Raw genomic sequence first — 28000 nt, forward strand, 5'->3', positions numbered from 1 at the left:
GCCGGTACCTCCTTGCGTGGCGTGTGTACGCGAAGCTGGAGGGAGGGCAAGAAGGGGATGAGAGGTAGAGGGTAAGGTAGGAGGGAGAGCTCGGAGCACCCCTCGCGTTCGCTTCTCCTTGGCCAGTGGTTCAGTCAGCGTTTCGCACCGGCGTCGCTTCGTCGTTTCTTGCGACCGCTGGACGATACTTTACACGTTCTTACGTACTACTGCTACTATCACTGCTACTACTACTACTACTACTACTACTACTATTACTACGACTACTACTACCCACTATTACTGTTACTATTAGAGACCTCGTGTCCTCGGTGAATCGCGTGTCGCTACGATCTACGCAGCCATCGCACAACTTTCGATTAATGAAGGAAACGAGTACGGTACAACAGGAAAGTCGACGAGTCCGGGAAAAGGACGAGCGGTGGTCGATGCTCTTTTGAAGGGAAAGCGCATTTTACTGCGCGTTGCGTCTGGGTCGTGTGTGCGTGCGCGCAATTTCCTCTGTGCGTGTGTGCGTGTGTGCGTGCAAGGACGAGAGAGAGAGAGAGAGAGAGAGAGAGAGAGACCGCGAGAGAGCACTGGCGGAGGACCTCCTACGGGTCCTTGAACGTCAGGCGTGCATGTCTCGGGTCGCGCTCAAACGCTTTTCGTCCTGCTACGCTCTGACAACGTTCCTGAGGTGAGTAACAATTTGGATATATTTTATACACAAGATTCTCAGTCGAAAGAGCAAAAACGTTTAAAACACGTTCGATATAACATTCATCTACGTAACGTAAATACACGATAAAATCTGTTTTGGTTGACGATCGTTCGACGAAATCATTTTGTTAAATAGACCCGATATCTCCATATGCTCGTCTACTTGCTCGTCTACTTGTTGACGTATTTATTACGCGCTCGTTTGTACTCGTTTGTTCTCTCGACGAGCCTTCACTCTCGAGTATATGATACGCATTGGTTGAATTTTATACAGTTAAGAGAAAAAATACTCTTTCTCGCAAAGAGCATATGTGAACGTCAACGAGGAAACAAAGTTGAAAAATTATCGAACTGCGGAATGGTCTTTCACGATCATTCGTGAGACGATGAAAGATCGTTCCTTCTAACGGCCATGAGATAACTCTTTCTGTCTACAGTTGTTAACGAGTTTTCGGAGTGAAACTTTGTCATGATCGAACTTTTTCAAACGTGCTTCGTTTCGAATTAGCTATTTTGTATAGAAAAAAAAAAAAAAAAAAAGAAAAGGAAAAGAAAAAAAAAGATTGCCGAAAAATACATTTCGTTATCCGTCAAGAGTATTTTTCACCCCCGATATTATCGTCGATAGAACGATATGGAAGAAAAAGGGAAAAGCTTTAGCAGCGAGCGAACCATCCGACTATTAAGAACTCTAATTCGATGGATCCTCTTTTATTACCAGCGTGAGTTGCTTCCTCCAAGACTTCGATCGGATTCGATATAGACTCACTCCCACGATTTACGAGAAAACGATTTACCCCTTGGAAAGTCACGTTTCTCGTCATCGTTATCCGACCTATCGTAATACAATTCCGAGTTTATCTTGCGCATTTCGTTAGTTCAAACAACATACTTTAAACAAAGTCGAAGTAATATAAACGTTTCTACAAATGACAGGAATCTTGGCGATGGTCTATTATTAGAAATTCAAACGAAGATATAATTTACGGTCAATATTGATCGAGAGAGGGAAGAAAAAAATATCCTTGCTGATTCGTCACTCAATAGAAATAATTCTTTATGTTCTTGGATCTAACGTAGATCTCGGGATTCTCTCGGAGATCGATGCTATTGATTCACGATTAATTCTTTCTGGCAAAGACATAAGATGAAAGAAGAAGAGGAGAAGAAATGAAACGATACAGCTTGATACAAGAGTAACGGAGAAAATTACAAACTATGTCGATGTTTGAAAAGAATTGAGTGTCTGTACCTGTCGGATAATAGAAGACAAGAATTCTTTGGTCTTATTTCCAACAAAGGGGAGAAAAAGGAGATAAAATGAGAGATGGGGCGCAAATGAATCCTCCTTTAAACTCAGCCAGAGACAAGACATCCGATCGAACTTGAAATATCCGTTCGATGCTATCCTCACGGATGTCCTGCAGGGAGGGATCGTCGTCCTGTAATTCGACCTTTTACTTATTCAGCAATACTAGCAGCAATAGCAGCAGGATATATCGCTCCGAAACGATAACTTTGCAATCCGATAGTTTCTCCGTCCGTACGCTTAAGTAAAACGCGTTCGTCACCCCTTGATCGCGTTATTGTCGCTCCCGAGGAAAGAATAATACCATCCGGAGATGCTTTATATAACTAACCTTCCTATTATTTTACCACAGGAGAGACGCACGAACGAGATCATTTGAATTATTATATATGAAAACGTCAATAAAATTCCTCTAGCTTTCTTTCGCGCTTCTTTCGTATCTTTCTCTCGACAAAAGCGAATACATTTTAACACGAGATTAACCAAGTCCGCACGATATAGTCGAATAATTCGTAAATATAGCGATTAAGTTCAAGGGAAAGAGAAAGGAAGTTTGGAAAGGAGCGTTGGACTTGTGCCAAATAGGAATGCCATATCAGCGCGTTGCCTATAAGCCAGCGCGCTCCGTCGGAACAGCTGTTAATCCGACTTGTTGCACGGCCGAACAAACGTAGTCACGTCGAGTTTCCGTGTCTATTTAGAATGCAGTTAAGTGTTTATCACCCCTCGAAGAAAGGAAAACCTCGTCAGAGTCACGCGATCGATGAAAGAATATATAGAATGAGCTGCAACAAATTTTTACCAAAGCAATTTTTTTTCGAATCTATTTATTCTCTAGTAAATATTGAAAGTAAAATGACTGACAATTGACCCAAATATTCTAACAATCCCGGATATTTTTCACGACTCAACGAACCTATCCATTTTATAAAGTCATCTATCAAAAGTCGTACAATCGAAAGCTCCAATTTAGTTTGGACCGCTTTCAATGTAGGTACATACGTTATCTTAAATCTCGGAGTAAACTGCAAATAGAAAGAGTAGCAGAGTACTATATGCGAACACCACGACTAGTCGATATCGAATCGCTCGTCGAAAGGTCACAAACGCGAGAACTCATCATTTTGGTTGGGTTCGTTATACCGCAGTAAACTTTCTCAGAGTTTTACGTTTTCAATTATTACGAACCAAACAAATAATAAATTCTAGGAAAAGGGACGCTTAAACGGGACCTTCTTTGAGTCCGGGGTTTCTTGGAAACACGACTTTGCGATTCATTATAAATAGCGAGCAACGGCATAGCGAGGTAACGTTGAAAGGTGATAATAGGATAATAGAGCGTAGTCTAAAAAGGTATACAAGCTATTCCCATATAACCGAAGTGCTTTGATCTCTGCTAGGCTGGAAATTCTTTGCGTGCCTTCCGGCTTGGCTAGTGGATTTCAAGGATACGCGAGCATGCGCGCGTACCACAGACTCTGTGTGTGCATTATATCATCTACGTACATATACATCGAGTATGTATATATATATATATATATATACATATATATATATATATATATACATATATATATATGTATGTATATAAATGTAGTGAACCATGTATCTACTTATATGTATATCGGTAAACGATATAAGCAGATTGACTCTCGTTCACCACGGATGGTATGGAGGGCGGAACGCATCCGATATAGGTATACGTACGATCTCTCATTTTCGCGAACGTTCCTAATTACTCGAAGCTTAGCGCATTCGCAGGAGATATCGATGAATATCTATAGACGAATAATTTTTTATATATCGTTCGAGAAAAAGCTTATATCGTCGAATCATATGCAATCGATCGAAATAAAATTTACCCTACATCGTGCTTTAAAATGATATATATTGCAACTATTTATCAAGATCGATCCATACATTCTTCTATCGTACAGTGGCAAATTCTTCAACATACATGGGATATCGATTATCTCATTGCAAACAGTGATGTGAAAAAATTCCACGAACGATTAATATACAGGATATCTCGTTAGCCGTCTTTCTAGAAAATTCTTTCTCCTTTCTTCGTCTCTTAAAAATAATCTATCGCTGCTTTTTATATTCTTATTTCTCTTCTTCTCGGTAGAAACTTTTAAGAGTAGTCTTTTTTATCGAAGAACACGACTATCGAATTATATCGTCGCCCATTAACGCGAGAAATCTCTCTCTCTCTCCCTCTCTCTTCTCTTTTATTCGATCTTTCGCATGATACCGAATTTGTAAAATCGCTGAAAAATATCTACACGGATAATAAATATTACAAGTATTTTTAAAGTATCATGGGCAAAAGTGGAAATAGGATAGAATAGTAGAGAGAGAGAGAGAGAGAGAGAGAGAGAGAGAGAGCGCTGGTAGCATGTTCTCGATCTCAAGTTTCGTATGTGAATACGTCAAAAAACGTCAGAAACGTGGTACGCTTCTCGAAAGAACAAATTTTCCAACGTACTTTGTGACTGCAAACTAGTTTTTGCGACTACCGAGATCGAAGATATCGCGTTAAAAGTTAATGATAAGTTCGTGGTAAAAGACTTCAGCCTAAATTATATGATATAACTATTCCAGGGATGTGCTCGGAAGGTAGGATCCAAAAAAATAAAATAAAAAAAAAAAGAAGATCGTGACGTTGGCGATACGATCGAACATTTTTTTTCGGTAAGAGCACGCCTATTCCCCCCGCGTTGAAGAAGCACATATTTCCATATCAGTAATCCATAGACGTCAAATTTCTTTCGCTACATCAAGCAGCCTTCTCTGTGAAAACGTGCTTTGTGCATAGTCTCTCGAACGATAGTCCTGCACGAAGTGCACGAGTTTTCGGTTGGACTGACAATAATTTAATGGGGTGTAACGCTCTCGGTCTCTCCCTTCTCTTTATCTATCTATCCATCTATCTTTCGCCCTACCTAAATACTTGTCGCATAGTGCAACGTACGATCCAAAACACAACTCTCTGACTTTCCCCTTTCGATATATAGAAACGACTTTTCGATCGAGAGTTATGCGATAAATCTTCGAACGAAAACTCTCTACGAACTTGAATTTATGAGATAACATTTCCACGCTCGTCGCGAACCCTTCGTCGAATCAACTCGTCAAAGTTCGCGTCGAGTTAAATTACGCCCTTGTAATCCAAGCACGCCTAGAGAAATTGTTTAGGTCTTTGAGATCGGAATCCGTGTCCGTCTTTCTAGCAAAAAAGTTCGATCGGTGATCAGACTCGAAAGCCAAGGACAAAGTTGAAAGAAATTTTTCATTCTCTTTCTTTCTTTCTCCTGATCCAACGTGATCTTATTATCTTCGCATGCGAGACCGAGGAAGATCCCTTTCGCGGCATCTGGGAAAACGCGCATCGCCGCGCCCGATCTCATTCTATCGCAATTTCCAATCAACGAAGGAGGCCGAGTAATTCGCTTAATTAACGAGACGCACCTTTCGTCGCCTCTCTGTTTTTTCTCTTCCCCAAGGCAAGGAATTCAATAAGTATCCGTCCTCGTTCGGCTCTCTTGTATTTTTCTTTATTTCAAACTTTAATGGCGATGATTAATTAAGATTTAAAGGACGCTCATAGAATATTTGTTCCATCAAATTTCTGGCACGAGAGGATACGAGGGGACGTGGAAAGTTCAATCTAGTTTGCTACACGAGGGCAAAAATAAATTATTTTATTGGTACAAGCGCGAGCACCGACGAGAGAGGGATGGATATCGAACATACGTAGAAGCACAAGTCTCGAGACGAGTAAATAAAGATTGCGAAAGGTCTGCTCATTGCGATCTGTAGAATCTTGGAATACCTTGGATTGTAGTGGAATACTCGAGGTATAACGCTCCGCATTTCTCCGCATTCGTAAATTCGCTACTACCGGAATAACACCGTGCATTTCTCCATCGGTCTTTCAACGTAATACATATACATATCTATGTGTATACATATATATATATATATATATATATATATATACACACACACACATATACATATATACGCCATTGAATATTCTTTCGAAAGACTTTTCTTTCGAAGGACTACATCTTTCTTGAGAGTTCTTGCTGTTGGGAAATTAACTAATGCATTCTTTTCATGTTCTTCCTTTCGAAGGAAGAGACACTTTTGCTATTCCTTTTCTTCCATTTCATTTTTATGACACGACACGGCCGCTGTCGTTTAATGATACTACGAGCACCACATAATTCAAATGCACCGTGCGTTTACCATGCGTTTACTATTTCTGTGTTATACGTTTATACTAGAAACCGTGGGGCAAATTCGTCGTAGTACAAATTGATTGAACCGAAACAATGTTCAAACGAGAATAATGCAACGAGTTAAAATACATGATTTACGCCATCGGGCAAAGTCATCCATTTGGTCGACTATCGTTTCTCAATCGATAACATATTTCTCGAGAAGGAAACCGAATGTCGACGACGTATTAAGCCGATTAAAGGAAGGACGCGCGCTCGTGTAAGTGTGCGTTAGTTGAAGTTTGCGCGACGGTTAGAGGATATCGGTTAATGTCCATCTTATAGAGTTTGGTCTTCAGCGAGAGTAGAAAAGTCGATGCACTTTGTTGGATTTTGGAACGCTATAAAGTTTTCCCCACTTTGTTGCTTTTAATTTATGTCACCCATTATGTATATTCAGAAAAGTCCGTGTTCAAATTAGCATCGCCCAATGATATTATCGAGCGTATACAATACGCCTTAATAATTGCATTCAGTTAATAAATTCATAAATCGAACGCTTATTTAAACTGTCGATGAGCACCAACTGCGGCGGCTGCTCGCTAAGGTAGTCCGAGCTAACTTCCAAGCGAAATAGTGTCGGCCAAAGGACAATCAGATTATGACGCCAGCAAGCAAAAGCACTCGTGCTCGAGAATACGACCGAGTATTTCATCTTGCTAAGCTAAACACTCGGATACTGTGCCAAGAGAGAGAGAGAGAGAGAGAGAGAGGAAAAATAGCTCATTACGCCCCATGCTGATAACAGGTAGATCCAATTTCAAAATGGAACAGACTTCTGGGCCAAATTTCTCGTTAGAGGAACTAGATAGTCGAAAATGGACTTTTTTGTTCTATTTAACGACCTCTTGAAGGATTCGTTTCTTTCGATATTTAGGGAAAAATAGTTGGTAGTTCGTAAGTAGTATCTCAAAGAAAAGATACATTTTTTGTCACTTCGTATTTATCTTGTTTATCTCAAATCAAGATGATAGTTGGGATTAGCCAAAAGTTAGCTAATCCCGCGTAAAGTTTATAACAGAGGTAGTTTTAGTAGAATCGACTAAGTCTTACTTGCTAACAAATACGGAAAAGTATTAAACTCGCAGTGTTTTATTACAGCAACGATGAGGGTTGCGTCTCAGTGAGTTGACTCAGCGGCGTAAAAGCATCGACCAGAGCCACGTTACGCGGTTCCAGTAATTACCGAAGCGGTTAAAAAGAAGGGGAAGCACGCTGCCAAGTGCTCCGAGCCAAAATAAATACGTAACTTTCCGATGCGTACGTGCCTTTCGTTGAACACAACCTATACGAGCTATTCCCTTTGACACAAGAAATTGCGTTAACGACGAGATAAAAACTCTTCTTTTATCAGCCGCGTTCGCGGAACATATGAAATTCGAGATACAAACTATTCCTTTGCGATCCTTCGAGGAATTAGTCTTTGAACGCGAGCATACGCGTGACGATTCCCTGCTTCCTTAAATTATCATAGAACGAACGTTCTAACCAACGTTCTCGTCATTGAGGATTTCTTTCGTCATCGTGAATATCCAATGAGAAATAAATACATTATATTCATGCATATATCACAATGTTTTCCTTTTCTCTTTCTTTTTTTCTTTTTTCTTTTTTTTGTTCACACGTTAAGTATCCATTTAATCGTGTATTTACGAAGATCGATCATAAACCGACAAGATAAAGTAAATTTTTAGACTTATATCGCGTGCGAAAGAAAAATAGGCCTAATCGATCTATCATCCTCGTCTTTCAAGCTGTCAGGCAAGAACCATCATTATTTCTTACGTTTTCATAACTCCACTTGGGCCGAGGATTATACCGCAGAATACAACGATATCGACAGAACGTCTTTTTCACTGTATAGAATGTACCCCTCTTCTACCTTGGCAGATTTGCCTTCTTTTTTCATAGAATCCTCAGAATTTCAGTGATAAAGGTCCTTCGAGATTATCGTACCTTAAGAACTCGCTCGATATTGTCGTCCATAAAAGTTAATCTTAGGTGACAAACGTTGATGGAGAGTTTCCAATGCAATTTCAATTTCGTTTTCTTTATCCCTTATGTACTACATACATATGTAGATACAAGTATATCAATGAATTTCTCTACATAGTTCATAGACACATCGAGGTTATATGATCAACGATGGCGATACTCAAGGGGCCCGAGAAACGGCAATATTCACACCGATCGATCGATCGTCGAAGGCCACATCGAAAGCCCAACTTAATCGGTCTCGCGTATCCTACATCATATGTATTTATATATAAATATACATATATATACATATATTTGATCGTATACACACATATACAGACGGAATTCTAGCCGACGCGTGCGATGCAAAACCTCAGGAATTTAACTCATTCGAAACATTGAGTTTATCGAGTCTCTTCCAACGAAATAAACAGAAAAACAAAGAGAGCGAGAGAGAGAGAGAGAGAGAGAGAAAGAGAGAAGATGCATTCAGCCTGCAGGGATTTCTTTTTCGTTCCCGAACACCAACGTCTATTTCACGTACTAAGTCTCCCCGACGATATCTACGCGGATTGCCGTCGGCAAAAGGGTTGCAAGTCGAAGCAGCCTAGGATTAAATAGGGCGGAATGATCGCTAGGTGTCTCATAATTATATACACTCGTGGCTTTTTCCTTCCTACACCATACCGTATATACCTATGGATGAACACAGACACATATGTCTCCTCCATGTAGAATTCATTTTGATTTTATAACTAGCGCGACGATAAATTGAGAAGCGAATGAACGAAAAAAAAAAAGAAAAAAGAAAAGAAAGAAAAGAAACTATCAACGTCGACAAAAGTTATTAATGGGATCAATCAGAATCGTTCAAGGATCGATCTACGTCGATTCTTGAAACCGGTTGGTTGAAATATAAATTGATACGCTGTATGCAATGCTGTGTATCCTAAGAACGCAGATAAGCTTTTTGACGTTAAAAATGAGGCGCGTTAGCCTTGTTGATGCATACGTGTACCTGTCGATTAAACTTCGAGCGACAGAAATTTCGTAAAACAGGCAGAGAAATCGGAGGCGAACGAACGTTCGTAAATAATTAAATTTCATATTCTCTCTGGGGAACGTTTTACACGGCACGTGTCTTTTTGAGATTGACGTCGTTCAATGATTTAATTCGATGAGATAGCAGCCAGTTTCAACTCGATAGGGAAAGGTTCACCTTCCACCTGCTTCGCATTAACCGATTCGTACAGAGAAAGATATGGGTAACGGTATATTGGAATAACGGGATATAATTACGTAAGCATGTTTCGTAGCATACAGAAAGGGGAGAGGCTGTGTCATTCGTTATGCACGTATTTAGGAAGAATTGACAGGTACATCCGCTTAGCTTGATTAAACTTCACATTATCGAGGGGATAGCCAAGCTATGATATAACGACGAAAGACCAGCCCTGTCATTTCTACGTATGATCGTGCCATTCAAGACCATACGTACACATATGATATATCGTATATAGCGCTGTATATCTACATATTACGTAGAATGGTACGGCCAAGCGAATAATTGTTTAAGCCGAATAATCCGTTTCTCCTGCCACCCTTTGTTTTCTCTTAATTTTAACGCGACTATGGTACGCGTCCACGTGTCGACGACCTGCCTTTTTTTCTTCGAGCGTGCTCATCGTAAAATCAATAAGTTGCCTCTCTCTCTCTCTCTCTCTCTCTCTCTCTCTCTGCTCGCCTTTTTCTCCTTTAGTCCTTTTTTGTTTTTTATACCTCATTATAACTTTCGTTGGACGAACAGTCGCAATATCTTCAATTTGTTTACAGGGCGTTAAAATGCACCGAGTACAGGTCAGAGTAATCAGGTGCATTTTCCAACGTTATTCTATGTCAACGAAGAAATAGAGAAGGAGAAAGCTACTACGTTAGGAAGAAGCTACTAAGCAACTCTACGATCCCTTTGTCTATCGTCGACTTTACAACGATAGTCGTAAATGTAGTATGTACACGCTCGTTACACGATCCGCGTTCACGAGACAGACCGAATCGATCGATATCGTTGCCACCAGCAATAGCAGCAGCAGCAGCAGCAGCAGCAGCAGCAGCAGCAGTAACATAACAACAGCAACGTACCATCGAGATTCATCTGCGGCATGAAGGTGATCGATAACCGCGAATGGACGTGCCAAGGAATTTCCGTGGCTTATCAGAGCAACAGGTAAGGAATCGAATAGAGGTTCGTTCCGACGAAAAGAAAAGAGGAGATAAATTTAGGAAATATTGGAATAACGCGTTCGATGTTATTCTAATGAGCGAAAAATGCGGAAATGAAGAGGATAAAATAACGGAGGAGAAGAAGAAGAGGAAAGAGGAGAAAAAGAAGAGATCTTTTTTCATTCTGGTTAAATAAGAAACGCATGGTACATTATAATCGAATAAGGAATCACGGAACGCTCGTTAACGTCCCCATTCGAATGGCCTACCATGGATGCAAATCCTCTTTGGCTCTTCGGAAGACCATTCGCTGTTCGTTCACCAGAGGGACAAGGAAAGATAAGAGATAAGCGTACCTTCCTCGGCAGTTTGCACGAGGCTTTCTCGTTTGCTAGCTCGCTGCTGTTTCCCAGTACAATTTGCATATCGTTCCTGAGTCGCTGTGTAAAACGTATCTACTCCTCTTTGCACATACGTCCTCCTGTCTTAACTTTCCACAGTTGCTTTTTTTGCCTACTCGCTGACCTCGGCCTTACCGAACGATTTCCTTTTTACCAAGATCACGAATTTTAGAATTTTTATCCAACCTTTAGAAATTATATTCAAACATTATTGTAATTTTTTAAATTAAATTACAAGGGGTTCATAAGCGAGGGACATGTTTTCCGCTGGGAAAAGTTATTACGCTCGTAGGAAGAAACTCTTGGAATCGTGACGGATCTATTTAATCGTTCTTGAGGATAACATTTAACCAGCTCTGCTAAATCCCCTTTCAACTGTAGCAAGACACGCGATAGCGAGGAATTATAAATATCAAAGACAGAGAATTACATTCTGGATTTCGTAACTAAAAGAATTTCAAGACTGGTGTATATCGATAGAATGGACAAGATTGTCCTTGAGCTTAAAAAGAAAAAACTAAATCAGTTCAGCGTTCTACAAGTTCGAGAAGTCTTTCAGGAAAGTCGATGTTCCAGATCAAAATGGTCACCGATCAATACGAGGAGGTTCGAGGTCTCGTTCGACAAATTTAATTCTCCAGGGCTACTATGCTCGAGCTAATTCAGTGCTAGAATCTCATGGAATATCGATCAAAGTTCCTCGAATAGCCAAATGATAATATTTTATTCGACGGCATCTAAGAATTTCGTAATACGTGCAAATTGATGTACACGATATTTACTAATAACGAAACTTTCGATGAATCCATTAATATTTCAAACAAAAGTGATATATATGTATGTATGTGTGTATGTATGTATGTATGTATGTATGTATAAATAAAGGAAAAAAATGCGCAAGACAAGTAAGTCGACGTTACGGAAACGTTCACTTTATCGGCCCCACTCAAGAGAGAGAATATTTTTCTCCTTGCTTTTTATGTACCATAAATTCGTGCCAGACTACGAGGCTATTTTTCCGTGGCTCTGGGCCGCGTTGATCATTCCGAAATGACTCTGGGGAGAGAACGGAAAGATGTAAAAAAATGATCTCCAAAAGGAAAGGAATTTTCCAAGCTGATCACGTTTCTGGGTCGTCGATTTTCCGATCAATCGTTCGCGAATCTCACCTAACGACGTTACTACGCGGGATACGCTACGCGCGCTCGTGAAGAATTTCCACGCATGGCTCGTATCTGGCTTGATTCGATCAGGAATAGCGCGAAATAGTAAACGTGGACGCTCGTTTGAATACCGGCCGATCGAAGCATCAATATAGGAACAACGTTCCTTCGATAATTTCTCGGTTTTCCAATTTTCCCCGTAAAAGTTCTCATGCCGAGCAAAAAAAAAATTAAAAAAAAAAAAAAGAAAAATGTATTGGCAATATCGTAACAGGGGATCAAACTCGAATAGTAAACGATGCGACGATAATCTGCCTTTATTCATTTCATTTTCTAATATCTAATTATTATTTCACAGAGCCCGCTCGTTATTCTTTCTTCGAATTATACCGCATGCGATTATTAATTATTCGCAACGCGAAAATTCGACGCTTCGTCGCGGTTTCGCTCGATCGATGCGTTTTAATTACTCCGAGTTGTCAGCGACACGTTTTTCGATGCACATCGTGTTGCTTTTCATTTAGGAAAGGTACGGCAAGGAGAAGAGATGGCAAAATTTAATCACCGACTCAATTTATGAGTACACGCGCCGAGTCATAATTGAGTCACGTTTAACCGACTCGGAACGTAGTACGGCCTCGGGAAAATAACGTGGCGTTTTTTAAATAGGCACGAAATCCAAATATAATGGATGATAGTTCTCTTTGCATCTTGTTTTTACATTTACAGTCACCTATCCAGCTCGAGAAATTTTATTTGCTCTTTTTTCTTTTCTCTCTCTCTTTATATACATATATATATATATATATATATATATATATATATATATATATATATATAAAAGGACGATAAATTCTATCGTTCTTCCTTTCTTTCTTCCGTTCTTCTTTCCCTAACGTAGCTAGTGTCACCAGAAACTTCTCGTCGGCTTATACGACGAGCGACACGGACCGTCTGCCTTCCAGAACAATAAAATTCAATAAAACTCTCGCTAGGACAACCTAAACACAGCGTGCAAGATTCTTCTTCTTTTACTTCTACCTTCTCTCCTTCGAGAACTCGCGTCAATGCCGTTTTTTATATATATATCAAATTGCTGAAGCGTTCTCCGAACGAAAGGTGTAGCATTCCTCCTACACGATTAGGTCTCGCCTGAGGAAATTTTCAAACTTTAAGTCTTATCCGGCATGTTTATGTCCCATTTTTTGGATCAACGAGATACTTTTTTAAACTTTGTCTATCTCGTTTCAAACATCGTCTCTCGCACGAAAGAACTTGACGACCTTTAAGAGGGAAAAGTAATTGAATAACGTGTTTCATTAGACGTTCCGAAACTTTAAAAGGATCGGATGTTTCCAGTAGCGACGATAAAAAGGAGGCAGGGAAAGGAAGAGAGAGAAGTTTGGGATCTAAATCATAAAGATAAAAGGAAAGGTAATCGAGTACAAAAAAGAGTGAAATGTCGCAGCGAATGAAACGGCTAAAAGAGGGCCGTAACAGGCCCGAGGCTCGCAAGAAGACGAGATTAAATTTGTTTAGGAAGACTTTTGTACGGACGTTTACTGTGTTTAAGCAAACGCATGTTCTCGACTTATTCTCTATCCGTCTGCTTTCAAGACGTCGACGAACTAACTCTTCGGCCTTTCTTTCGTTTTCTTTTTATTCCCTTTCTTTTCGAATCCAAGCATGATGAAACGAACGTTTTTCTCCCTCCGAATCGTAAGGGTCGAAAGACTCTCTCTTTGCGATTCCACGCTTCGTTTATCGAGATGAAATGGAAGGTAACGATTGGCACTCTCGATACGATGCCCAACAAAAGTGATCGAGACTATTCGACGCCATCTTTTTTAATTTTTTTTTCTTTTCTTTTTTTTCTCTTTTCCGCGAGATATTCGAATCGCCTAAACATCAATATTTTTTCACTGCGATTGAAACCGAACAAAATAGAGATTTTGCATATTTCACGTTTCAAAAATATTTTTGCGAAACAAAAAATACGAGAAAGAGAGAGAGAGAGAGAGAGAGAGACGTATCTTTGCTTCGATAGATACTCTATAAAATAAAAAGAATACCCGATAATCGATTCCCTTTTCAGATTCGGTCAAATACCATTTCATCTTGCGCTTAAATAGCCGGTACCTCTTAACATGAAGGTAAACGAAGAAGTACAATGGCATTTTATATAATCTCGAGGCAAACTATAATGCTACGAACAAAAGGAATTCAATCCCAGCTTTACATCTCATCGAGATGCTGAAAGTCTCGATCGAACGAAATGCGAAAAGATTAATTCGAGCGTGTTGAACGAGATGAAGGTGGTTAAGAATATAGAAAAGGAATAGAGAAACGAGGAAGAAATATGATCGAACGATCTTGTCTTAACTTAAATTTTGTCTTTCGTGATGGCCACTATCCTTCGCTTATTCTCCACGCTGAATAATAAAATTATATTCATGAAGGAAATTGCGCTAATGGCAACGGAACGAGGTAATCTTGGAAATCAGGAGTATACCTCTCTGTCTTGAATACTCTCGGCGATATTTTTCAAGGGCTTTCCAGAGGATATAATTCTGACCGGGGCGTAGCTATACAATAATTAGCGGCCAACTACAAAGCGATCTTTCTATGGCGCGAGATATTCATCCACCCACCCACCCACCTACGAAACGCAGCAATTTTCCTTCTATAAGAAACTTCTTAATTAGCGCGTTCCACGCGAGAGCAACGCGTACGTTTCATCGACCAACGTACCTATCAACTACATACGTACAGATACATACGTACGTATTTACGTAGGTTTATACGTAGAATACGCAAAACGATACCTTCTCTCGCTTTATCAAATTAATTCATAGCCGAGAATCGAGTCGAGTCGAGTCGAGTCGAGTCGAGTCGAGCATCGTTAAATCCTTCATAAACGACGAAAGTTTGACTTGTCGCTTACGCGAAACGCCCTCCTGATTGTTCCCGTAGCGCCTCTGCGTTACGCGTTTTGCTCTTTATAACCACGTACGTTTTTCGAATTGGACCACGCCTCGTTGATTCCACGAGAACTTGGATTATTTTGATAATGCAATAACCGCAATCCCATTTATTTCACGTACATTATTACCAATAAATATGAGATTCTTTTAAGCATTTGACATCGTTGAAAGAAAAACGAGTAAGGATTTTATACGATCGACATGGACGTTGGTCAATCGTTAAATATTTATACCGAGACATCCCTCGTACTTTGGCGAGTAGCGAATATAATCCATAGGTATTCCGGTCGGATATGTTCGGGGCAAACCATGGTGCCATTTAACAGTAACACTATTTTATTACTAATAAAAAGTACCATAGTCATTTGGAATTGAGAAAGGGGAGAAAGAAAAATAATTCTTCCATCCGTAAGATAAAAATTATAGAACACTTCTCAAATATAATAAATCATTTCTGTCCGGATCTCGCCTTATAAAATAATTGTCTTATAAATATTTATTCGAGAGAGAGAGAGAGGGAGAGAGAGAGCGTGAATACCGTCCGAAGATGAGTTTGTCTTAATTAGAGAGAAAAAGAAAAAGTGAAAAGAGATAAAGAAATAATGGAAACTTTATTTTCTTTCTTTATATTCGCAAAAATGGATTGTCATTTGACTCGCTCAAATAGGATAGTAGATGAATACGTTTTATACGAATGTTCTGTAAGGAACGTGTTCCTCGAGAGTGGAATACAAGAGAGTTCCAATGTAGCTTTATCGAAGAAAAGGAAAAAGAAATAGAGGAAGACGATCGATAGTTCAGAGAACTGTCGTATAATAGGCAAGAAGCGAGGCTCTCGCCAAACGAACCATCAGGATTATAATTGTTACAGGCGCTATTATTAAACGTGCTCTTTCGTCGTAATGTGATGTGCGAGTAGGAACGAACAGAGAGAGAGAGAGAAAGAGAGAGAGAGAGAGGGAGTTTTGAAAACCAATAGCTAAAGGAACATCGTTGCGATCGTAGCGATCACAATTGTCGCAACATATCGTTCGCGTCGCTGAGAGAAACTCAGAATGAAATACGGGCCGTTGCAAAAGCTTTAATGCATTCCATTATTTCTCAGTTTATAGGGAGTAGGTCGCATCTGTGAATTCCTCATTCTAAAATGGACTACTCGCGATCTATCTTTGGAGAATGTCTAGGACTTGTCCAGAAGCGACAACTTTGCATTCTCGAATTCAGTAACAGCCTTTCAACGTACACCATAGCCTACCGTTCGCCGGCCCTTTTTAACAATCGATAATATCTTTTGACGTTGCTTCTTCGTTTCATTAAAATCCTATTATTATTTTATTCCTTGGCTTCCATTCCAAAGAAACTTTCTACCTGTTCTATTCTGTTCTTAACTAACCTTTAAAGTTAGCCTTACGTCGAAATACATTATCTTGGCTGTTCCTTAAAATTACAATATTGTAACTTGATTATCGTCAATGGCCAAAGGCATTTATCAATCCGTTGAAGCGCAACGCACGTTCAACGGGATAACGAAGCTCTCGACGGAACATCACAGATGGTTTTACTCGTCTCGGTGAAATTGTTAATTAACGCGAACCACGCCCGTAATCGAGCGCGTTAAAGTGTTATTACGGAACAATAACGGTTCTCTTCTGTTTTACCGACATTCTAATAATTTCATAATCCACGGGATTCGTGCGTCAAACGGTACGTTTCTTGCCGATTATCGCAACTTGCACATTAACGCGAACAATTACGCGATTTTACAAGAGCTATATTCTATTAGCTTCCGTCGCACTTTTTCATAAAAAAAAAAAAAAAAAAAAAAAAAAAAAAAAGAAAAAAGAAAAAAAAACCTAAACGCTCGGGCTTTTTTTTTAAGTGGACTAAAAAGAGAGAACTAAAAACAACGAGCAAGAAGAAAAGAGAGAAGAAAACCATGTGGGAAGAGAGAGAGAGAGAGAGAGAGAGAGAGAGAGCACAACTTGCGATATTAAATTCTAGAAATACCGTCGCGACCGAAATCCTTCGGCGGGTAATTAAAAATAATTTAGCGATTCAATCATGAAATTATTAGAGCGAGGCGTTCTACAAAATGAAAAGAGCAATCGAAACGATTCGTTCTTCATAGAAGGGCCGACCTTCTTCCGCTGGTTAGCATATTCCGTAGTGCGTTAAGACGCTTAGATTCCCTCGAAAGAGGATGCTCCTTCAATTCTCTCAATTCGCTTATCACGGAAGAAGATTCCCTCCCTCCCTACCTCCCTCCCTCCCTCTCTCTCTCTTTCTCTTTCTGGCCATACCTGAAATATTTCAAAGCGAGATCCACTTCCGCATGGAAATATTTCGAATCGTGATTCTCAAGCTTCGAGAGGAAAAGAATTTCAAGGTAAAGGATTTGCCCTCTTATTCGGTGTTCCTTACAGCTGGAGGCGTGCCGCCGACTTCTTTGCTGCGTGGAGAGGGTGTGCAGAAGCGGAAATACGATCGACGAGAACGAACATAAGATCAATCGTGGTCGACGAGGCGCACAAGCGGGCCCCGAACTGGAGGGGCCCTCCGGCGCCGAAGATGGCATCCTTCCCATCACCGTTAGCCCCAGTCCTGCCTCGACCTCTTCGCAGGAGGATGCCTGCAAACCACCACCACGCAATTGCTATCGCCTCGTCATGCTCGGCAGCGCCAGGGTCGGCAAGACCGCCATTGTAGCACGGTAATCCTATCCCTTACGAATATTTTTGCTTTTCATCCAGCTAAGTTTCCATTACGATCAACATTCTTATTTGAAATTATACAGACTATTCCGTATATACGAAGTAAACGTATTCCGAGCGTTTTCGTTTACACATTAAAAAAAAAAAAAAAAGAAAAAAAGAAAAAAAGAAAAAAAAGCTCATTACAGTCGAAGAGAATTGCATCCTTGGCCGTTATTTGCGGTAGCGAATGAGAAAAAGAAAAAATAAAAAAGCCCTTGGGCTTTACAACGGGCGTAATTAAAGCATTATGTTCTCGTCGCTCGCTAGGAAGGTAACGAGAGACACGAGCGACACGATCTAACGACTTTTACTGAACTTTCTAAGATCGCCAAGTTAGATGGAGAAGTTTAAATCTGCCCTTAGAGTTTCGTTTGATATATGCTTGAGTCTACGTTACGAGGACTATTTCAGATTAACTGCTCTTCATTTTTTGATTCTCGGATACTCGAGTAAATATCGATGCGCGATTTTATCCGATGCATTAAAAATCAACGAAATCAATAAGAATGACTAAGTACGTATGAAAGGATTTGTTCGTTCCTTCCTTCGTTCGGAAAATCCTTTTCAAAGAAATCTCTCTCCTTCGTTTATGCATTTATATATATATATATATCACCTGATTCTTCGCGATCGGCTATTGAAATGAAACACGTGAAGCATTCAGCGAGTACTAATAACGTAGAGAACGATATTATTCCATTAATCCGTCGTATTTATCGATGCAAATTATATCCCGCTATGCATTGTGTCGCATTTTCCTTATTGCCGTATTATCGCGCTAACACAACGACCGATTCATACGTTCCGCGCATACAAATCGCGTCCGGCGTTATAATCGCTGTCAAAAGCCTGCGATATAAACGTGTCTTATCGACAAACAGAGGAGAGAAATAGAAAGTGATGAATATATTTGGCTATTACAACGAAATAAATTTTATATTATATATTCCATCGGGTAAATAGATTGAAACGAACATATCGTGATTATAAACGCATATGTGTATAAGCAATAGGATGAAGACATATTTAAAATGTTCGAAGCGAGTTTAGCCAATTTCGTATTTGACAAGGCTGTTCATTTCCGCCTTTGCGACTATTCGTTACGTCAAATTGACAAACCGCGACCCAGTCGAGCCTCTGTGAATTTCCCTAATTTCAGGGTAATTACGCGACTCGTTTCGGTGAGAGAATCGTGATCGAGGGGAGCACAGTTTCAGTCGTGGAAAATGGAAACTCGAGTCTATTGTTTTTGACAAACGACTGAGAGATGATGATTGATGTAGGATAATGTACGTTGCGCAAATCGGACGATTTTATTAATGCTTATCGATCAAATGTTTTCAAATTTAAAAAATATTCCATTTCAGATTTTTATCCAACAAGTTCGAAGAGAGTTACACCCCTACGATCGAGGATTTCCACAGGAAGCTTTATAGAATCAGGGGCGAAGTGCATCAACTTGATCTCTTGGACACCAGCGGAAACCATCCCTTTCCTGCCATGCGACGATTATCCTTCCTAACCGGTAAGTCCGAGTCGCAGGACGAAAAGCGACGATAAAGCATCCACACCTTTTGTTCTCCACTTACGAGAACGACCCTCTTCCCATCTTTCGCTCGCAGCTCGAACGTAACGGGAATTTCGTACAGGAAAATTCAGCGGCGTATTATCTCGAAACAATAGCTGGCTCGACTTTGCGACGTTATCTCAATGATCCGTGGGAACACCGTTTCCAAGAAGAGAGAGACAGAGAGACATTCAAATTTTCATAGTAGGATTAGTCGAGATTACCGATAAAAACAGGGATGACAAGCCATCGCGACTATATCTACAACGTTTTACATATTATATACGGCCATCTTCGGATAAACCAAAAAGCCGATCGATTCTTTTTTCGCTAAACTTCTTTCTCTCTCTCTCTCTCTCTCTCTCTCTCTTTTTTTTTCTTTTCATAAATCCTCTTAAAAGAAAAAAAAAAAAATGCTTTTTCGTCATATCACTCGTAAACGATTGAAAACTATTATACGTATACTTGTTACAAGTTCCAAGGAAGCGTTAATTAGTAACTAGTTCCAATACCATTCTTCATTTCTCGTAGACGTTTACATTCGCGGCTCGTCGCAATATCTTGGCGAGCGAACTTGTTACGCGAGACTACGTGCAGTACACGATCCCCAACTTATTAGCTTGTAAGCTTACTCGTTTAAACTGCGTTACGGTATGCATTAATATTACGTTGTCGATATGTAGATAGGTATCCAAGTAGAATCTAACAGGAAGCATATATAGATAATATCCAGAGCTTCGTCGAGCGGAAAGCACGAATGTATTTCGTGGCATGCCTCGACGTAATCTTCTCGATGGGTACGGGACTTGGAATTATAGAATTATTATATCGGCTTATAGAGAAGGCGAATTTTGTTTTTTTCTTTTTTTCTTCTTTCGTTATCAAATTATAAAATTAGATCAAAAAGGACTTAAGGCATGAGATCATTCGCATATTCGCTCGTGTCGCTTCTACTTGCGCGTGCACGGAAAGCGAGCTTTTATACAAACGCAAAAGCGGTAGGAGAAGTTCCAGAGCGTATTCAGGCGTCCTAGATTTTATGACGGGAGCCGTGCAGTCGCAATATCGTCGCGTGTACGTCGATTCTCGAAATATCTAGGAAAATTCTACAAAACATTTCCACGAACGACGCCGTTATTCGAATGTTTCCCCGTAGTCCGTGTCGGATATGAGATCCGAACGGGGAGCGACGCGGCGATTGGCGGTTAAGGTATGCCCAATGTTCTTCGTATCTCTTATGTGATTGTGTGTGCGCGCGCGCGCGCCCGCTGAATCCAGATCTCAAGAATCCTTCGAGTCTATCGGAAAAATGAATGAAACTCGATAAAGGACTCGCGCGCATCGGCATGAAAAGAATAAGAAGATGAAGAAGGTTTCGCTCTCTCGAAACGTCAAAGATCCTTGAAAAGATGCTGCCACTAAACCGAAATGGACGAATATAAGCGGCGAGAGAAAAGTGGCGTTATCCGCTTTCCTACCTCCTTCTTCATCTCCTCAACATCCCCTATTTTTATCTACGATAGATCTTTAAGAATACCACGTAAAGAACCAACTTTCTTTCCGTATTTCAAATCGTTCATCTTACCACTTATCGGTCTAACAAAGATATTTGCTCGAATGGAGCAAAAAAGATAGAAAAAAACCAATATTTATGTAAAATCGACGCGCTCCCTCTCTCTCTCTCTCTCTCTCTCTCTCTCTCTCTCTCTCTCTCTCTCTCTCTCTCTTTTCGATATCACGGTACTCGTTCGACGAATCGATTGTCCTACCTTTGCACTCCGTTTTTAGCAACGATATAACCCGTACGAACGTCAGAACGTTTTGTTTAGAATATTGTAAATGTGTAACGATATTTTGGGTGCATGGAAACGGAAAGCAATGAGTCCGTCGAACGCGCCTGAGTAACAATAATGCATTTACCGCATGAAATACATAATTCGATATAAAATGTATGATTATAATTTATAAACGATCGGTGATACGCTTCGAGCAGTGAACTCCCGTAATATCAAATTTCTGTGAAATTATTTGGTAATAAGATAAATATTTCATCCTCGGAGTGTTGGTTTATTAGAGGCGATAGTCGTAAAATACGTCGAAATACGGGTTGCTCGATGAAAAAATACATTTTACCCTCTCCTTAGATAAAATCCAATTACGACTAGTCCACTCGTTCGTTTTACTCCCTTTCGCTCTCCTGAATCGTAAGATTGCATCGTATCACGCTGGGTCCGCGTGGTCGCAACATGTAAGGCCGAGTGCACGACCGCGTGCACGCGTATTGATCATTCCGGCTTGAGCAGTGATAAATGATAGGTGAAGCAGGGACGATCACGTGTATGGTAGACCGGGCATGACGACCACGTGATATTCCACATGTCACTCCGATGAATTATCAAATTTGCATGCCTGACCGAACTAAAAGTCGAGAAAAACGTCGGTCCCTCTCGACCCATTTCGATCCTTTCGCTGGGCCGATTTCATATCGTTCCCAACCGACCGGCTCGCATTTTTTCCCTCGCTGAAATTAATCGGCTTGCGCGAGGTCGAGGTCGTCGAATAGGTACGTCGGGGCGGTTGCGTCAAGATCGATCTTGTTCTCGGCGTATTCCGTTTTCAATGTTTCCTTTTTCCCTTTTGTCCTCTTTCTACATTTTTCCCTTTTTCTTTCTTTACAAAGGTTTTATTCGTCAAAGATCGTTATTCATTGAAAACACCTTTGACCTAGGAAGGAACTGGTCTTACGCGTTAGAAACGACCATCGATATTCCGCGAGAGTACGCCGATTGACCCTAGAACACGATAACGCAGAAAGCGGCTCGTAGTGGTTATGTTTGAAAACCGATTCGACTGTGAAACTTGAACGATCGTAAAAGTCGGAGGGTAAAGCTTTGCGAAAGCGCGAACGACATTTCATGAAGCGAGTTGGGATGAAATACTAAAACGCGGACTACCGTAAATAAGTACTTATGTGTATACGTATACAAGAAATATATAGCGGACGAGTCTTTCTATGAATAAAAATATAGCGCATTTATGCGATATACGATTATGCGAGCATAAATCGTGAGTAATGCGCGAGACGTCGTCAAAAAGCTCGAAGAACGATGCACGAACTTGCCGGTTCTTCTTGGACTACGAAGAAACTCAATCGTACGTAAGCTAAACTCGCGATACTTTTTCTCAGGAATATAAGGAATATACATATGTATACGTATATAAATACCTATGGGCGACAGCCGTCAGATGTGTCCGGGGCACGGAATGCGTTTGCACGCAAACGCTGAAACGGTGACCCCAATTCAAAGACAATGGAGACTGTGCGAGAGAAGGGAATTCCTTTTTCGAATCAGAAAGCGTGCTTCGCGATATAATACCCGACGGATACATCATCGTTCGAGACAATGAAGAAGAGGAACTGGGAAAGCGACAAGGAGACTAGGTAGCGAGCTTTCTCAGAAATAAAACATTCCAGTAGCGACGTTGTAATGGAGGTACGGAAGTTCTAGGCAGCGAGAAAAAACGAAAGGAGTAGCGGGGGAGAGAGAGAGAGAGAGAGAGAGAAACACGGAAACAAAACCGCAATGGGATTTATTAGGTTAAAAGGCAAGAGGAAGAAGAACGTCTTCGAGCAGAGACTAATCTTTTCGATGTTTGTCAGATCGTACAGGTCGCCATAGTTGCATGAAATTCGAAAGCGTTTCGATGTTTAACAAAGATATGCGAACGAATGTAAATTTATGTTAGCCGTCCGAACCATTCGCAGGAAATTTTCGATGATAATCGTATCTTCCACTAGGCAAACTCGTTAACCGAGCGAGATTTACGTGTATGCTAACCGCGAGAATTCGAGTATAGTCGAGGCAAAGGTCTGACTATATTCCGATCATATTCTAGACCCCGTTGGTTCAGTAGAAACGGCTGCTTTTAACCACGCTATACTATATCGCTTTGAATTACACTGTTGAATCTTTATGCGCTCGGAACAACTCGTAAAAGCTCGTAAAAGGAGTAAAAAATATTTCGAGCTTTTACCGAGCTCGGCCGACCAAGATAGTTTTACATAGATTCAAACGGAAATGAGAGACGATTAACGAAATTAATCGCGAGATTACTTTGAAAAGGAACAACTACATAATTTTCGCAAATCCCGCCAATGGTTAATACGTTCTCGTCTTTTGGTAGATCGATCGGTAAGGTCGTAAAATCGATCCAAAATAGAACCAAGGAAAAATTCTTACGACCTAGAACTTTTTATTATGACCTAGATTTATACGTAGAGTAGTTCGCTCGAGTTAATTACACTTTTGGTAGGACGCAACAGTTTCCAAACGCAAAGTTACCTGTTCGACGTCAACTTCGTTCGCCATAGAAAACTTTCGTATGAGCTTTAGATTTGAGTAAGACCATCAATCTCGTAAACTTTTCGCGCTAATCCACACCCGCGTAATTTTTAATCGAGGTGACATCATTGGCAACATCAACATCGGGTACTTTCGAACGAACGGTCGTGAGACTTTCTAAAAGGGCTTCGTAAAATATTCAAAAAAATACAAGTACTTGTTTTTTTTTCTTTTTTTTTTTTTTTTTTTTTTTTTTTTTATCGCGATAGAACAAAGTAGAAAGAGTACGGTGAATAATTAGTCAGGCTGTGCTATCTATGTAAATTCGAGCTCGTCTCAAAACCAGTAAAGACCAAGAACGAGGCGTTGCTGTTGTTGATAATGTTAACGGTTGCCCTGTAAACGTTGCTTATCCTTCTTACCGATCGAACTTCTTTTGCAGTTTATATAAGAGAACATCGGGCAATAGACATTTGCATAACAAATTTTAATCATTAGTCATGGCGTACTCAATGTATAGGGGGGGCAGCTTACCAAAGTTGCCGAACGTAACATGTTAATTTGAAAAGAAAAGAAACAGAAGAAAAAACCAAAAGAACCTCTTCGTTAGTGGATTAGAAATTTTTCTTTTTTTCTACGATGATTTAAAATCTTTCGTCGCTTTTGAGTCTTTTTCGGATATCGCCGGAGCGGTGGCTTTCTTTCTAACGAAAGAATTTGAATATTAATCAGCCGAAGAAAGGAAAAAAGCAGGCCAATCGCGATACTTCAATCCCGCAAAGAACTTGTATGAACTCACGTTCTCTCACGAAAAAGTGATTCTTCGAAAGAGCTTTGAAAACTCATCGCTCCGACGATGGCTTATTCTCGACGAATAACGTTCCAATCGAGATCGAAAATTTTATAATCGTTTAATTTCCTATCACGTTCTTGTTTCTAACGAAAAATTCGCACAAAGTTTATCGGACGATGATAAGATGAGCGTACGCATGGATTCTATGAATATTAATTATCAACGAAAACATTTTTAATAGATCTCTGACGAATTCCAATTTGTGTATTTTGATGAAATCTTAAAAGTTATTTCTTTTAAAAGCATAAAGTTGCATCAAACGCGTGTTTTATAAACACGTAGATAAGTATACTGTTTAGCACGAGAACCTTTCAACGGTTGACATTTCAGGCGCGCAAAAAAGTCGCGGATACGACCTTTCGCGTTCACCAAAGCGAGAAATAATCGATTGGCTCTTCCTTCGTTCGTTCATTGTTATTATATACTTTTGACCTCGACCTATTGAAATACCGATCGTTTTTTTTTTTTTTTTTTTTTTTTTTTTTTAAAAAAAGCAGAAAGTAAATCTAAATTCGCGAAAGCATTAGGATCATTTATAATTTAACTATTTGAATTTTTATCTCGGTGACTTTGCAGGAGATTTGTTTGTGGTGGTATTTAGTATGGACTGCCGAGAATCTTTCGAGGAGGCGATCAGATTGCGAGAGGCGATCATTGAGACGAAGATGAGCGCAGCCCAAGGAGCGACCAAAAGCAGAAGCAAGAGTCATTATAGTTTGAAAGTTCCCATGGTCATTGTTGGAAATAAATGCGACAAGGATACTAAGTACGTTCTAATCGTGTTAAAGTTCAACACGTACGTATCAGACAAAAATATTTGACTAAAGTCTAAACGATCATTGCCGGCATTTCTGTTTTAGAAGCGTCACGATCGAGGAAGCCGAGGAATATTGCGCGAGCCAGGACGAGTGTTGCGTTTTCGTCGAAGTTTCCGCTAAACGGAATTATCACGTGGACGAACTTTTCTATCAGCTCTTCGTCGTGGCTGGTTTACCATTAGAAATGGCACCGAATCATCATAGAAAAGTTCCTCTTACCTTTGGCTCACCTACCATGCTACCGCCCTCGCAGGTAATGAATAATATTTTTTTCTCTCAACTTTGATAAAATTCTATATTAATCATTTACGATGATCCATCCGATCGATTGCTTTTTATGTCTACTGTCTGTGAAATTTCACGTACATTTTTATTTAACGTTTATAACTTACGCTAACGATTATGGTTTTTTTCTTTTTTTTTTTTTTTTTTTTTTTTTTTCTTTTATTTTCGAAAAATGGAAAGCACAAGGATTAAGAGCACTTTAGAAAGTAAGAAACTTTTGTCCGCAGCCAAAACACAAGGCAACTCTGAGCATAAAGCGTCGATTAAGCGACGCCTGCGGCGTCGTGGCGCCTAACGTGCGACGGCCCAGCATAAGGACGGACCTGATGATCATGCGAACGAAAACGTGCTCGCTCGCGGCTGGAAACGAAAACAACACACCTGGATCGAGGATCATTTTGAGATCGTCCGAAGTCGGCAGAACCTGTTCTATACAGTGATATTTGCGCGAAATTAATCCAAATTACGAATCGAAATTTCGTCGGAAAAAGGGATAAGAGGAAAGCTTTCAAATAAAGAACGATCGCTTAACGAGAAAGGATATTCGCAAATTATAAATAATAATAAAAAAAGAAAAAAGAAATCAATATAAAACGAAAGGAAAACCGACCACGCTGCTCGCCTTAATTAATTAAAGCACTAGTGTATTTAACGTAGTGTGTCGAAGGTAATACTATGCCTGATTGAAATAATAATGAGCACGCCAAAAAAAAAAAGAAAAAGCAAGAAGAGAAAAAAGAAAAAAGAAGGAGAGAGAGAGAGAGAGAGAGAGAAAGGAACAAACGGAATATTTCGTCTCTTTTGATGGGAGAAAGCGAGATAAGCCGAAGAAAAGCGTTTGAGAAAGTAAGTACGTTCTCTCACGAGAGAGAGAGAGAGAGAGAGAGAGAGAGGGGGGGGGAGGGAGAGCAGGGGAGAATCGCTTTGTAATTCGAAGAAGTTTAAGAGCGCACTTTGTATTATTTTAATTAAATCATGATCTTCGAATAGAAGTGAAAAAGATGAAAGGCAAAGAAATCGGCAAGTCGAAAATGTTTCTTAATTTTATTTCGGAAGAAGAATAAGGAAAAGTAAATGTATTCGAGGGGAATTTCTTTTTACTATAGACGTCAGCCCGACGTGAACCAATTACCGTATACGTGTAAATAGATAACGATAATGGATATAATAATACATACACGGTGGATTAACATTCGCGATAGAACCGAGAATGGGCTCATGACTTTTTCAAGAGAAATCGTCCCCTTCTCAATTGTACTACGATTGCCGAGCCACTCTGTATATTAACACGAAAGTAACACATCATACACGTCACGCACTGCGTCAAATATTTCGAACACGTGCATACACACACACACACACACACACACAGACACATACACACAAAGAGATACGAGCACGCACACACGCGTATAAAGGATTTTTCCTAGATAGCCACCACCGCGCAAGTATTTTACTCGACGCAAGAAAATTTGCACTCTTTGTTCGTCGCGCAGAAAAAAATGGCCAAAGATATTTCGATTAGAAGGGATTAAATAACAATTAGGAATACATTAGAAATATCCGCTTCGAATAAATACGAATGATAAAATTCGTATTCGATTCGTTTCAATTACGTTGTAATCTCAATCTTGCTCTACTATAAATATACGTTCCCTTTCGTCCCTTTCTATCCGTTCAACGTAAGTATCTTACGTTTCGTTTCGTCGTCGTAACGCTCGACTCTCGTACTTTCGCATCTGCATCCGTAATTTTATGGAGATCCACGAGGCATAGAATATGGTTTGTATTATTCTGTGTTAACATATAACAAATCTAATATTAAAAGCAAACGTTTTAATGGTTTCATATAATCGACACATATTTGTGAGAAAAAGAAATAAGATAACTTGGATCATCTGGTAAAATCGGACATTTTTCTACATATTATAAAAAAGAATGATCAAAGATATTAAATGCGTTAACAGTTTCTCTTTTAGCGATAAGAAAAATCCAAAAAGATCCGTATAAACTTGAGATACATCATATTCTCTCGATGAAAAATATCCAACGTTTTATTATACATAGGAATAAATATGATCGAGAAAAGAAAGAACGATTTACCTTATAGATCCAAGATACTTGTTATCTATTCTGCTTACTGTATACACGTACATATCTTGCATTTATGTGTATGTCGCAAGAAAACTTTTTCGATTCTCAGATTCGATCCGTGTACGAGTTTGAGAAAAGAACAGAAGAAAAAAAGGGAAGACAAGAATAAGACATGATCGATCGCGATCGTCCGCGTGAGTGCTTGCATTTTGTATGAAATAAAAACATTTTCTCCAAGACCATTC

General features: G+C 39.9%; 1 protein-coding gene across 2 annotated transcripts; it reads left to right on the forward strand.

Annotated features, from left to right (window-relative positions):
• The first annotated feature begins 103 nt into the window (after window positions 1–103).
• LOC124421986 (dexamethasone-induced Ras-related protein 1) lies at window positions 104–27997 on the forward strand. 2 transcript variants are annotated; one of them, XM_046957820.1, is made up of 6 exons: window positions 104–679; window positions 17466–17752; window positions 19163–19320; window positions 25135–25354; window positions 25419–25629; window positions 25889–27997. In XM_046957820.1, exons 2-6 carry the CDS (start codon window positions 17709–17711, stop codon window positions 26099–26101), a joined length of 846 nt encoding a protein of 281 aa, XP_046813776.1. In that variant the 5' UTR covers window positions 104–679; window positions 17466–17708; the 3' UTR covers window positions 26102–27997. The 2 variants fall into 2 exon arrangements, with proteins under 2 accessions (XP_046813776.1, XP_046813777.1); XM_046957821.1 differs by having other exon boundaries at window positions 109–679; window positions 25135–25324.
• Window positions 27998–28000: the final 3 nt, after the last annotated feature.

The sequence above is a fragment of the Vespa crabro genome, chromosome 2 (assembly GCF_910589235.1).
Source record: "Vespa crabro chromosome 2, iyVesCrab1.2, whole genome shotgun sequence".
Lineage (NCBI taxonomy): Eukaryota > Metazoa > Arthropoda > Insecta > Hymenoptera > Vespidae > Vespa > Vespa crabro.